General features: G+C 37.4%; 1 protein-coding gene across 2 annotated transcripts in view; it reads right to left on the bottom strand.

The window, feature by feature from the left end:
• Nucleotides 1-14306, bottom strand: part of LOC145313027 (uncharacterized) — a 40235-nt gene that overhangs the window by 5650 nt on the left and 20279 nt on the right. For both annotated transcript variants that reach the window (XM_080152262.1, XM_080152263.1), the window contains exons 20-21: nt 10471-10539; nt 1908-2007 (exon numbers count right to left, since the gene is read on the bottom strand). In XM_080152262.1, coding sequence (XP_080008388.1) covers nt 1908-2007; nt 10471-10539 — 169 coding nt within the window. The remainder of the gene's footprint in view (nt 1-1907; nt 2008-10470; nt 10540-14306) is intronic.

Below are 14306 nucleotides of genomic sequence, written 5' to 3'. Positions count from 1 at the left end.
ATACAGATTTACAAATATTAAAACATCCATAAAAGCGAAGGTCTGAAATGAAAGGACAAACAAACATTAACATTATCTTGTACTCGTAAACTCATACTTGTACAGCAAAGCCGAAAAATCTCCACCCACTTATTGCACCTTGCACTTTAAAACAAGGATGACCAAATCATTAAAAGCGTAGTTGGGCATACAATAATCAAATTTGATTTGTTGGTAATTATGTTCTTCATAATGTGCTATACAGGAATCATAATGCCAAGTTTGAAATCAATAGGACAATTCTAAAATGCTTAAACCAACGAAAGTTATGTACGGACGCACAGACACTTATTATAGGAAAGCTTCCAAAATAATTGTTTCAAAACTTTTTTTCCCCCAATAGTTGTTGAATATCCACACATTTTCCCAATGGTAGCTGAATATCCAAAAATGACCCCAATGGTAGCTGAATATCCACGTGGATACTCAGCTGGTATTGAGCCAATAAGAAGACTTCCCAATGTGTGACCCAAAGACAAACCGACAGACGGACGGACAAACAAAAAAACAGAAAACTTTTAGAAGACCACTGTTTTGGAGGTCTAAAGGGCCATAAAAATGACGAGAAAGCATTAAGAAAATTTAATTATTGGAAAAAGTTAAAACTATATGCCTTTTTGAACCTTAGAGCTAGATCTAGAATAAGTTTATCCTTTAAAGAACGTGTCCTAACTTTTGTAATTTTTCAAAAAATAGCTAGTTGGTGATTTTGGTAAGTAGTAGATATAAAATGATCCATAGAATTTAAATATGCAATCGTTTTTTTTTTGTAGAACTCTTATTTTTGAAGTAATTTAAGTTTTTAAAAAAATTTAGTTGGTTTTAAGGTACCAAAACGCAACAAAAAAAGAAGAAAATTGCCATTATGAACAAAAATAGTAAGATCTTTAATTTGACACCTTACTTTTTAAATTCTGTTGAGTAATTATTGAAAAAATCTATTTTGTTGAAGCCCGGTGAATTAAAACTTTGAACTTTGATAGCGATCGTCACGAATGGGTTAAACAAAAATTAAAAAAGTTAGGACACGTTCTTTTCTTTCCCATTTTTTTCTTTTTCTTTTTTTGACACTCTTACTGTCATGCATGGAAGTACTGTTAAATTTGGGACATTAAACTGTAAATTACTGGTACCCAAAGTTTTAAAAGCTAATTTTTCTCATTCGTTGGCTTAAAAATTTTAGGTACCCAAACTTTTTCACCAATAATTTTAATCTACAAAAGAAGTAATCATAAATGGAGGTTTACATAAATTATTCTCAAATATCTTATCTTTAACTAGCGACCGTGGCTCATTACGTAGCGCATCCGCTCGTCGTCGGGAAGGTGATAGGTCCGAATCTCGATCCGACACCGCGTCATAACTAAAGACGTTAAAAATGGTTCCTACTGCAGCTATGGCAGGTGCGCGACATAAATAGTTAGAGCAGGGGAAATGCCTTGGCCCAAAAACAGGCGCAACTCACTACCATGCACACTTAGGACTTTACAGACAAAGGTCATGTAATCAAAGGGTTAGTTGTCTGATGGGCAAATGGACGCTTTACACCGCAATCATAGGGCTTAGGGCTGACAACCCTATCCCATATCCATAAAAAATCCACATTGTTACAGAAACACTGACAAATTGTCAGCGGCCTTTGCTCCCCCCTGTGGAGTAAAAACGGCTTGTTACTGTTTTTTTTTGGTTTTATCTTATCCCTATAGATCCCTGCATAGAATAAACAAGGATGACAACATCCATAATTTAATAGCTGTTAAGTAAATCTCATTTCCCGGAAAGTCATAGTAAATTATAGAGAAACTTCGCTACCAACAAATTGAATATTGTATAAAAGTTGTAAAATTGAATCGCAACATAAAACTTACTCTGAGGTATTCAATGGCCATCCACGCCAAAGGGATTAATCTTCTTTCTGTTTTTCTATAATCCTCGTTGTAATACATCATTTTGGACAGGCCGAAATCACTTAAAGATTTGTATATATGAAAATGAATCCTTATAATAAAGTAATAGGATTTCGTTCTATCTAAATGGCTGTCTGTTTGTTTGTACCAAAGAATCTCGCTAACCGCTAACCCGATATGGTTCTCCTTTACAGGTGTCTCAACCATGACACTTTGGTTGAGTATGACTTCCGAATTGGCGGGAAGTTCTCGAGATCTGTTGGCGAACATACAAACCCCCAATACCAGGAACCATCAAGTTTCAACAGCAGGTTTGAATATAGATTTATTGATGAAATTATTTCAAAGTCCTGAAATTACAAAATCAATTAGTTCATAATTCCAGTTATTTATAACCACGTAATCTTAATTGCTTTTTAAAAAATCATTTTTCTCTACGGTTAAGAATCTTTGGAAACTTTGGCTTTAAAGGAAAATTATTTGGTTTAATAAATCATTGTTAAATGCAAAAATAAAGGCACATAAAAAATTACTAAAACATATATTAATCATAATTAAGTTTCATGCTTAGCTGGCTAAAGCCTTTTTAAAACTACATGTAATCGTCCTATACACCATTCTTCTTAATAAAATTAACAAATTCTACCTGAAGTTCTTATGGTTTCAAATCCCTGGTATACTAGGGTCGTTCACACACTATGAGACCAATGATAGGCCCAATTTTGTTCTCCGAAATCTTCACACACTCATATCTCATTCAAAAGTAACGAACGTGCGCATCAAAATATATAAACAATCCATACCGCGTCACTTTATGAAGGAAAGTCAAAAAAGACGACATTTGCGCTTAATTTAGGATAATGATAAGGAATTAATTTCGAACTTGATAAACACAAAGCTTCCTCGAAAAGAGGTTAAGACACACCCCCCGTTTGAAAGTCAAATTAACTTCCTTAACGAGATTCAAGGTTTTTTTGCGCTGAGCACTAGCAACATTTCTCACTAAACTCAACTCACCATAATCACATGAGAATGGCCACATCCCGAAAACCGTGACAATTTTTGCTCCTAACTAAATGAAACCCCGTGAAATGCATACACAATATTATACTCCTCACTAGGACTCATAATACCTCACATTTAGGATAGAAGGATGGGGATTGGTTTGTACCATACAACATTCCATGCACATGACACTCACAAGATCACATACACAAATCCTAAAATGGATAATCCTATTAATCATGATGTTGTAAATATAACAACTTATACTAAATAATAATCATTTCATAATCAATAGGTAATAAATCATTATTAATAAATCAATAAGTACCTACGAAATCAGGTTGAAATGTAAACAATAATGGTAAAATAAAACGAAATAAATCTTAGACAAGAAAATTAAGATTTATAGGTACTTAAAATTAAATTTGTTAAGCATCAAAAAGAGTAGTAAGAAAAAATATTTCAAAATCCTTGGGCAGAAAGTTTTTCAAACTTAATGAATAAGAACTGTACTATCTTAATCAACAATAAAACTTTTTAATACTTAAAGAATAGCAAATAATAATATTTTGTTAGAATTTTCATCGAAATTATGAAAAAAATACCAATTTTTCTTTGTAAAAAAAAAATGAGACTTTAAATATGAATTTTCAATCATTCCTTGATCTGAATAAAAATGTTTTACTTGATTGAAATTCATATATAATTTTTAAAAAAATCTGCTAAAAAAATACTTGATTTTTTTTCTTAGAATAAATATCGAATCATGCAACCTCGACACATTTATTCTTTTTGGTAAACTTTTCAGGTAAGTTTTATAATGAAATGTACTTTTGAAAAGAAATTAAACTCAATAAAATTAAATTTGAGCATATGAAATAGAATAAAAATTAATCGCATTTCATTTGATTCTTATTTTAGGCATAAAAATAGGCATATGAAAATGTGGCTTTTTACTAAAAAGATCTCAATTTCCATAAAATAAGAATCAATTATTAATCATAATTTTTAACAACTGCCTGACTGATACAGCATGTTCTTCCAGGGGAGATTTATCTGACAGCCTGAACAAGACTCTTGCAGTCTTTCTCCCATCCTCAATCCTCGTCACTCGGCCCATCCGCAAACATCTCATCAGCGGATTGGTACTCGTAACCAGAACTATATCTCCGTCGGCTAGTGGCTCCGCCATCTCATCCTTCCACTTGGACATCCGTAATATCTTCGGTAGGATCTCCTGGCGGTAGGCAGTCCAAAACTGGGCAGACAAATCTTCTAACAACTTCAACCTGGAGGAAATTTGGTCCTCCGGTTTCATCGCCACATTGCACAACGGCTGGCGGTCAACATTTCCCAGCAGCTGGCCAGGGGTAATCAGCCGCCAATTCTCCACGTCGTTCGCAGCTTCTATCGTCAATGGTCTGCTATTCATCAACTTGCTAACCTCTGCCAACAGCACCAAGAGCTCGTTGAAATTAACAGAACTATTCACCAACTTCTTGGACAGCAATCTCTTGTTTAATCCCACCATTTTCTCAGCTTGCCCAATAAAATGGTGGGCTCGGGCCGGGATCTGAGACCAAGAAAACTCTACTTGGCTGCCCAACTTCTGCTCTAAAACCTTGCGAGCACCGGATAATTGTGTGCCCATGTCGCTTACTATGACCTTCGGCAGACAATGAACAGCCTCCAACTTGCGCAGGGACAACAGGATACTGCTGGTATCATACTTTTCCAAGGCATCTAACCATAACGCCCCTGAGAACCTGCAGACCACCACAAACACCCACACCTTCTTCGTTGCTGTCTGACTCCTCGTTTTGGCGGCAGCTCTCCTCGTAACCAGCGGACCCATCAGGTCGACTTGCACAGCTTCAAAAGGCCTGCTCGGAACCAACTTGTCAGGTAACACATCCTTCATGGTAGTACGACATTCCTTGGCCCTCTCAACACTGCAGGGCCAACACTTCTTCACTTCCATGATGGACAACCTCCTTGCCTTCACAATCCAGCACCACAGCGGCTCTCAGCTAAAGTTCCACGGACACCAGAGTGAAGCTCAACATGCGCTTCTCTCATAAAAACAGCAGCTAACCAATTACCAGGCTCCAAAATTATTAAACCTGGCATGTCTTCAAATATCATTTTACGGCCACCAGTAATGGCGTCAATGACGGGCTCTCCACGACCAACCATTTTAAGAATTCTCATCTCCCTGGTCACATAATTTCCTCCGGGACCAACGACAGGCCAGGTCAACGATACTTCATGCACTAATGGATTCAATGACGCATAATTGCCTTTAGCGTCGTTTATCCACTCATCCTGTTGGCTACATGACACAATGAAAAGTTCCGCCGCCGCCATAAAATTGTACAAAGACGGCTTGTACACAGAATCTGCGGCTGCTACATGACTACCAGCGGCTGTAGTCTTACCTTCTTGTCTGCTCTTTAGCTTCTTCAACCAGGTGTTCGCTACTTGCAGGACAGCTGCCATAATACGTTTGGCCTGTCCAAATGATCTCCTGTGCTTAAACCTAAAGACATCTTCAGCGGCTTCTCCGGCAACTTTCATTGAACATAACTTAACCATTTTGGTATTCAACTCCTCTGGCGGTAAATCCTGCTTGACTTGTTCGGCAGTTTTCACCGGCCACGCACTTTCATCCTGGCGCAACCATTCTGGGCCCAATCTGTACCTGGAACCTGGTCCCAAATCTGATACCTTGCAGGTGCTTCTGGTGCCCAAATCTGCAACATTGTGTGTCCCCGGGACCCACCTCCAGTCATCCTTGTTGGTTGCAGATTGAATTTCTCCAATGCGATGAGAATTAAATGTGTTCAACATAGCACTGTTGGAAACTATTTGTGATAAAACACACGATGAATCAGTAAAGTACATCACTCTGATAACATCAAAGGGCAGGGCATCTCTGATGGACTTTGACAACCTTGTGGACATCTGGCAACCCATCAATTCAAGGCGTGGAATTGATTCACACTTGACCGGCGCAACTCTTGACTTGGTGGCTAGCAGAAACGTTTCAAATCCTTGTCTAGTTGGCCACCTCAAATATGCCATACATGCATAAGCCTCTGATGACCCATCCGAAAACATCATCAGGGATGGAAGGCCAGTTGGTTCCTCCGGAACCACACAACGGTCAAACTCCAATTTAGCGACCTCAGCTCTGTCCTCCAGCGACTTAACAAGTTCATCCCGTAGACTTTTTGGAATGAAATCTTGCCAGCCCAAATTCAGCAAACATGTTTTCCGCAGGACAAGTTTAATTCTCAACAGAATAGGGCTGCAAAGCCCGATCGGGTCGAAGGTCTGGGCGGCGAACCTGTGGACCATCTTCTTTGTCAGATTCTCGTCCAAGGCGTCCTGGAGGTTGTACAAATCAGCATCCTCTTTCACCTTCTTTCCCTTGACTTTACCATCTTGGTTGACTCTTGTGGCGATGGATAACACATCGGTGGCTGGCTTCCATATCAGCCCGAGAACCTTGGTTGGCTGGCAATCATCTCCAGAATAAATGACTTGTTTGAAGGAAAAACTACCTTTGCCGATAATTCTGTCGGCTTCTTTCATCATCTCCTTGGCTTCTGGCTTCGATCCTGCTCCCGAAATAACGTCATCTATGAAGCTGTGCTTCTCAAGCTTGACTGCAACTGGAATCTGAGGTAACTTGAACTCTTCCTCAGGGTAGGTAGGTATTTGTGGCTCCTTCCATAATTCAGGTTTAGCAACAATTTCACTACCGTTTATCTGCCCCTCTCCATACATCTCCTTGACCTCTGCTTCACTCTTTCCGCCGAACAGGCGGGACGTCAACTTCAGGGCCGTAACTGCCAAATTTCCTGCAGCCAACTCGCCAAAATTCACAACTTTAGTCAGGTAAATTTCAAGTGGACCGTCTGGCGTCGGGGAAAATAAAACTCTCTTCATCTGGCTGTCGAACTCTGTGGCCAGGATGGAGTTATAAAACTTGGAAATATCCGCGGTTAAACCAACCTTGTAACCGCGGAAAAGCAACAAATGATAAAAAATCTTCTGCATTGGCGGCGGGCCTCCCAGCATTATGTTATTAAAACTGGTACCCTTGAACGTCAGAGAACTATTTGCACACAATCTCATGGGTGTGGAACTTGAATCCTCCTTGAAAGCAACCACTATTGATGAACAAGACTTAGGCCCTTCATACTGCAATTCTTCAGGCGTGGCTTTTTGAAACACGCCTCTGGATATGGCGTCGTTGAATACTTCCACGTACATTCCATAGGTACCTTCCTTGACCATCCTGGCACGATCCTTTTCAGCAATTTTGCGGGCTAAACTCTCATTGTAGGGCAAGGTGTGAGGATCTTCAATGTAAGCATATTGACCTGTCCACTTGTTGGACTGCAAGTCTAGTGTTAAACCTGCCTCAATTATCCTCTGCCTCTCACGCTGATCCCAGGTAGTGCCGTCGGCCATAGCCTTGCACTCTTGACAGGCAGTACATCCTGGACAAAGTGCCTGCGGCTGTACGCCAAACGATTCAGACGTCAGAAAGTCTGGCAAGGTGCCTCCACTGACACTGACAGCCTTATATGCCGACTTTTGATCTCCAGCTCCACCGTCAGCACTTGTACAGATAAAACCACTACCAAAAATGGTTCGCCACAACATAGACTGGCCCACTTTCTGGTAGGTTGATGGAAACACGTCAGGATGTGTATTTCCAATGATGATATCTAAGCCTCCACTAATATATGTAAATCTTTCTGGCGGCATTCTAAATATTTCGGCGGCGGTTTCGGGGTGGACCGAGCGCATCTCGTTGGCCCCGCCGAGGGTAGGCATGACAGCTGCCTCAAACTCCCTCAAATTACCGTCCCTATCCTTCAGATAAAACACAACATTGCGGCAGGAAGACTCACTGCCGTCAGCTACAGAAATAGTTGTATATCTGCCGGTAGATTTCAGCTTCAACTTGTTGGATAACTTCTCAGACACAAGTGGCAAATTTGCACCAGAGTCAAACATGACAGTGGCGTGGCAGGTGCCGCCGCCAGGTGCTACAACAGGAACTAACTGAAGTAAGAAGGTACAGGGGCTGGGTGCAGAACTTGACTTGTAGACTGTATTCACACCAGCACTAGCCTCATGGAGTAACCTAGAATGGTATCTGTCGCAATTATTGGTGCCACAAACACCAAGCTTATCCGATTTATTACACTTGTCAGCAGCATGGCCGTCACACAGGCAGAGTTCACATAACTTCTTCTGCTGGACAACTTTCTTTCGGTCAACCACATCCATCTTCTTAAACGTGAGGCAACGGAAAATCGGGTGTTTTTCCTTGCAGCTTTCCACAGGACATGTACTGTTCCACTTGGAAGCCTTGTCCTTTCCAGCCTTTCCATTCTTATTGTCACTGCGGCCAGATACTTGCGCGGCGGCAGCTCTGTCACGATTTCTCTTGCCAGCGCTAGTGTCATAGGACATATCACCGGCCAACATTGCTCCCCTGGTCCTCTCCAGCAGTTCTACAATCTTCTGGATGTTTGGTTGGTTCATGCTACCTAGCTCCATCATAATTTTCTCTCTCAAATTTTCAGGGCACTTGTCTTTGAAAATATGAATAAGAGTTAGGTGGTTGTAATCCTTAGCTGCAGAACCAACGATGGCTTCTACTTCCTGCATCATGCTCTTGAAGGTAGCAATTGCACTAACCACGTCCACAGGTTTATCCACAGGTTTCATCTTGTTCAGCTTAGTTAAAATCCTCATGAACCGGCAAGTGTTTGATAAAAACATCTGATCGAGAAACGACCATTGTTCATTATGATCTCTTCACCTTCTCAATGACGTCGAGGTTCCTGGCGACAGTGCTTGACCTCGCGTCGTCTGAATCATTGTCAAGCCAGTACAGAATTTTTGTACACTGCTCCAACGACGCATAAACTTTATCTGCAACAGTTTTCTGCTCACTAGCTTCATCCAAATCACGCTTGAACTCGCGCAGCTCACTAGTCTCCACGGCAGGTTTTAGACTTTTTATTAGGTCAGATTGGTCCTTGACCTCACTAAAAATGTCACGAATTGATTTTACATTCACATTTTCACATGAACTAAAACTTTGGCAGGCTTTTAGATTGTCATAAAACACTTTTAACTGTTCGTCAAACACCTCTAGCCTTTCACTGCCAATAGCGATAGCTCGCTCAATTTTCTGCTTTTTGGTTAGTGGCATATTGATTCACTAGGTACTTATTTTACAGAAAAAATTGTCACAGTTTATTGCATCAATAATCACTCGATGCTATTGATCTCTTGATGAATGCTAACGCCTATTCATCAGATACTTTGAAATTGTCTCAACCATGACACTTTGGTTGAGTATGACTTCCGAATTAGCGGGAAGTTCTCGAGATCTGTTGGCGATCATACAAACCCCCAATACCAGGAACCATCAAGTTTCAACAGCAGGTTTGAATATAGATTTATTGATGAAATTATTTCAAAGTCCTGAAATTACAAAATCAATTAGTTCATAATTCCAGTTATTTATAACCACGTAATCTTAATTGCTTTTTAAAAAATCATTTTTCTCTACGGTTAAGAATCTTTGGAAACTTTGGCTTTAAAGGAAAATTATTTGGTTTAATAAATCATTGTTAAATGCAAAAATAAAGGCACATAAAAAATTACTAAAACATATATTAATCATAATTAAGTTTCATTTTTAAAACTACATATAATCGTCCTATACACCATTCTTCTTAATAAAATTAACAAATTCTACCTGAAGTTCTTATGGTTTCAAATCCCTGGTATACTAGGGTCGTTCACACACTATGAGACCAATGATAGGCCCAATTTTGTTCTCCGAAATCTTCACACACTCATATCTCATTCAAAAGTAACGAACGTGCGCATCAAAATATATAAACAATCCATACCGCGTCACTTTATGAAGGAAAGTCAAAAAGACGACATTTGCGCTTAATTTAGGATAATGATAAGGAATTAATTTCGAACTTGATAAACACAAAGCTTCCTCGAAAAGAGGTTAAGACAACAGGGTAGCTTCTCATTGGTCGATTTTTTATGGGAGGATGGTGGTCACTCCCCCAAAATAATAATAAACCTTCCCAGGACTTATGAAAAGCTACCCTGTAAAGGAGAATCATATCGGTTCAGCTGTTACCGACAGACAAACATCCTGTTACTTTATATAGGGATATTATTATTAAAAGGTTAGGATACAGGGACGCCCAAGCTTCTTTTTTTGAGGGGGTAAAAGTAAACACCCATTAACCCCCCATTATTGGACGTCTTTGGTAGGATTTATAAAATTTAATCTGCCAAAAAAAAGCTTTATAATGATCTTATGTTTTGTTAATTAAAATAGACCAAATTTTTATTTCAGTAACTTCCTTATACTCTCAACAGCGATTATGGATTTTTACCAAAATATATTTTTTTTAATCTTAAAAAATCTAATTTCGAGCAAAAAGCATTTTACCTGATTTTAGCTGAGTAGTTTTCTCCAATTAAAACGTTTCTAGCTGCTAAATCTCCATGCATTATATTTCTAAAAGAATAATCTTTAAAAATTATAAAGTGAAAAAATTATGCTTCTAAAAGTCGTCATAAGAAACAATTTTACAAAAGACAAAAGTAATTTTAGTAGGGAAGCTACTCTATAATTATAAATGTCAGTCTTCCCGTTCAAGTTAATTTTAGAATTTTTTTAGCGTTTTAAGGGAATTTAGGAACAAAAGACGAAAAGACAAGTAACTTTTATTTACAAATTTTCGTCTTATTCTAAAGACGTTAAGGCCATTATCTAGAAACCTCTAGGTGGTAAGGGGGTTGCATTCGACCACTTCATTTTCTATTCTATATTTATAAGAAAGTAAAAATCCAATACCCCCTTTTTGTAATTTTAGTTTTAAAAAAATATAAAACTTTTTTTTTTGGGGGGGGGAGGGGGAGAAATTTGCTTCTAGAGGCGATTTATAAACCTTCACATAACCTATGAGAATCTACATAATAAAGAAGAACCATATTAGTTTATTGGACAGACACCCACACATCCTGTTTGTTATCATATGGATTTATTTGTCCTCCATTTTCATGGACATAGCCAAAATAGAAAAAATAAGATAAGATTTACAAGATAAAATAACTTATCCAAAGACATGTACAATTATTCTTATTTTTTATTCTTATTTTATTCTAACAACCTGGTGGATCATGGAAAGAAAACGAAGTTGTGGGTTTCGTCGTAATTTCACAGTAGCTTTTCTCCTATTTCTAGCCCCTACGGGGGGCTCTAGCCCTGCGGGGCATATTTTCTAACCCTGCGGGAAATAATTAACATTTACTTAACCTAATTCATTTACTTTCAAAAGCTACTGTGAAAATACGATGAAACCCGCTACTTTGTTGTTCTTTCCATGACCCAACCTTGTTATAACCAATCTTATAGTATGTGTGTGTTATTTGATTACCAATTTTGCAATTTTATAGACACGCTTTCTCATTTGTCGGCTTAAAATTTTTTGCTACTTTTTCGGTTGAATTCAAACTAGCAATGTCAAAACTTTTCAATCAATGATTTCATCTAAAGCAAGGGTGATTGGGTATTCTGGGGATGTGTATCAATTTTTCGTCCATTGTCTTATCCCCCCTCCCCTATATGATCATTAGCTTTTTATGTTTTCAATGAGATTTTTAATATAATTTCTAATATCATAAATCATAACAAAAAATTTAACTCATTTTAAAGAAGAAACATTTTTTGTTCGAAAAAAATAATTTCCTTTCTTTGATATTATCAGGGATCTAAAGGGATATGACAATAGCTGATAAATCAATGTACAACCCAAATGATGATACACAAATATAACCCTTCTGTAGATTACAATTAGTAGTTAAAACGTTCAGATACTCAACTTAATGAACCAACCAATCAAAATTCAATAAAAGTCCCCAAAGTTGTTAAGCCATCGAATAAGAAAACATTATTACAAAACTTTGGAGACTAGTGCAATAAACAGCCCAATGTCCTCTCCCTCCCTGAAGATTTTACATTTTTTGCGGCGCACCCATAAAATTCAACTTTCTATCCGGCCTACGGACATTCAACTTAAGATGGTTTTCATCAGGCATCTAAAGGGATAAGACAATGTCCAATAAATTGATGTACAACCCAAATGATAATACCCAAAATTACCCCTTATGTAGATTATAATTAATGGTTTTAAAAGTTTGGACACTCAACTAAATGAACCAACCAATGGAAATTCAATAAAAGTACCCAAAGTCAACAAATAAGAACGCTATTATAAGACTTTGGGGACTAGGATAATAACTATCCCAATGTCCCCTCCCTCTCTAGGTTTTCAACTTCATCGCGCTCCATCTCTCTGTTCGGTGATTCCCCAATTAGTTTCTGTCTACGGTATTCCTTAAAATCATCTTGATTTTATATCTGTCGGGGATGGGGGGCGTTTTTATTTAATTTTAAAATATTAATATATCATGGTTTGATATGATTGGACTTTAAAATACACTAGTACCTAAAGTCAACTTATGTGACCTATAAAAAGCTTTGGGTACTATTATTAAATTGTGATTGGTTGGTTCAAACTAGATAGTAAAACTTTTTTGGGTATAGCCCCTTCCATGACAACGCACCTTAAGGGGCGATTCTTCGTATTTTTCACAGTAGCTTTTCTCCTATTTTTAGCCCCTAGGGGGGCTCTAACCCTACGGGGCTAATTGCCTAGCCCTGTGGGGCAATCTCCTAACCCAATATAACCTAACCTAACCTAAAATAACCTATAAAAAGTCATTTTAAAAATACGACGAAAGGGACTATTCCCACTTTTTCAATTTCAATCTACATAAGGCGTAATTTTGTGTATCATCATTAGGGATGTATCCTAATTTATCATCCATTGTATTATGCTTTGAGATCACTGGATCTATTAAACAATTACGAAGTTACACTTCAGTTGAAAGTAATAAAAGGGGAGGTAGGTTGTGCTAAAATTCCGTAAAGGTGTGAGTTTTAAGGATCAAAAACAGTAGTAGAACGATAATATTCACTAACTATGTGTATTCCTTATTAAAAGGACTACATTTTTTTTAAGTTAACATAAATTTTATTGTTCTACTACTGTTTTTAAGCCTTAAGACTCAAACCTCTACGAAATTTTTGCACAACCTACCTCCCCCTTTTTATAAATTAATTAGAAGAATTCCAACATCCATAAAAATAAAATATAGATTTATGATATTATATTCGAATATTTTGAAAAAATTAAAACGTACCGTATATATCCTACTATACGTGAGCAAATCCTAGAGTCTTAAATTGTAATAGATCACAATACAATAAACAGCTAATACGTGACTGTGATTTTATAACCTTAACTTTTTAGAACCACCTCAAAAATGCGCGCATAACAGAAATTCCTTGGATAGTCTGTGGTCGGCCTATACTTTTTTCTTCAGTCAGTTGAAAGGAAAAAGTTGGTTGTGAATAGTTAATTTTTCTTTTTATCGCATAGTTCTTATCATCAATTTAGACATGTTAGAAAGCGAGAGCGTGGCAACTTTATAAGATAAAAATAAAAAATGTGTAGGTCCATTTAAAATTGCTTGCAGCTTATATTCTTACCATTATTTTTACTTTTAAATATTGTTAAACATTATATGTATTTTTTGTTCGTTTTTTTGTCAGTTTGTTCCTTGCTAAAATTAGTTGTGTTAGGCAAATAAAGCCGACATTTTGGCGCATAAAATGTCAAAAAATTTCCAGATTTGTAAAATCTAAAGGCTTTTAACCATTTATTGTGCTCCAGAGGGCTCAAATTTGTTCAAAAGGAAAGGTGGGGGTTAATTCATATATATTTGAAAATTTGACATCTTTAATCTTTTCATTGTACCCCATGTAATATTATTTTTTTATGTTAACATTTCAGATTTAATATGGAAAGATTACAATATTTAGTGAAGGGAATTATGAACATTGTACTGCCTATAGCAGACATAGGAACAGATATTAACTTTACTGTGGATATGTACCAAAATTATGACAATTTTCCATTAGTCCACAGGTTAAGAGAGTGCTATAATTCCCAGGAGGAAGATATAGGCTTAATTTTCCAATTATCAGGTAAAAGACTACGGACATTGGACTGTTTATTACGCTAGTCCCCAAAGTTTTATAATAATGTTTTCTTATTTGTTAGCCTAAAAATTTTAAGGACTTTAAATAAATTTTGATTGGTTGAGTATTCAAACTTTTCAATACTAATTGTAGGATCAGTAATATTTGACATAAAA

The sequence above is a fragment of the Acartia tonsa genome, chromosome 3 (genome assembly GCF_053477335.1).
Source record: "Acartia tonsa isolate MP-2025a chromosome 3, ASM5347733v1, whole genome shotgun sequence".
NCBI classification, from domain to species: Eukaryota; Metazoa; Arthropoda; class Copepoda; order Calanoida; family Acartiidae; genus Acartia; species Acartia tonsa.
The sequence above is the reverse complement of the archived record's forward strand: the minus strand, read 5'-3'. Positions and strand labels throughout refer to the sequence as shown.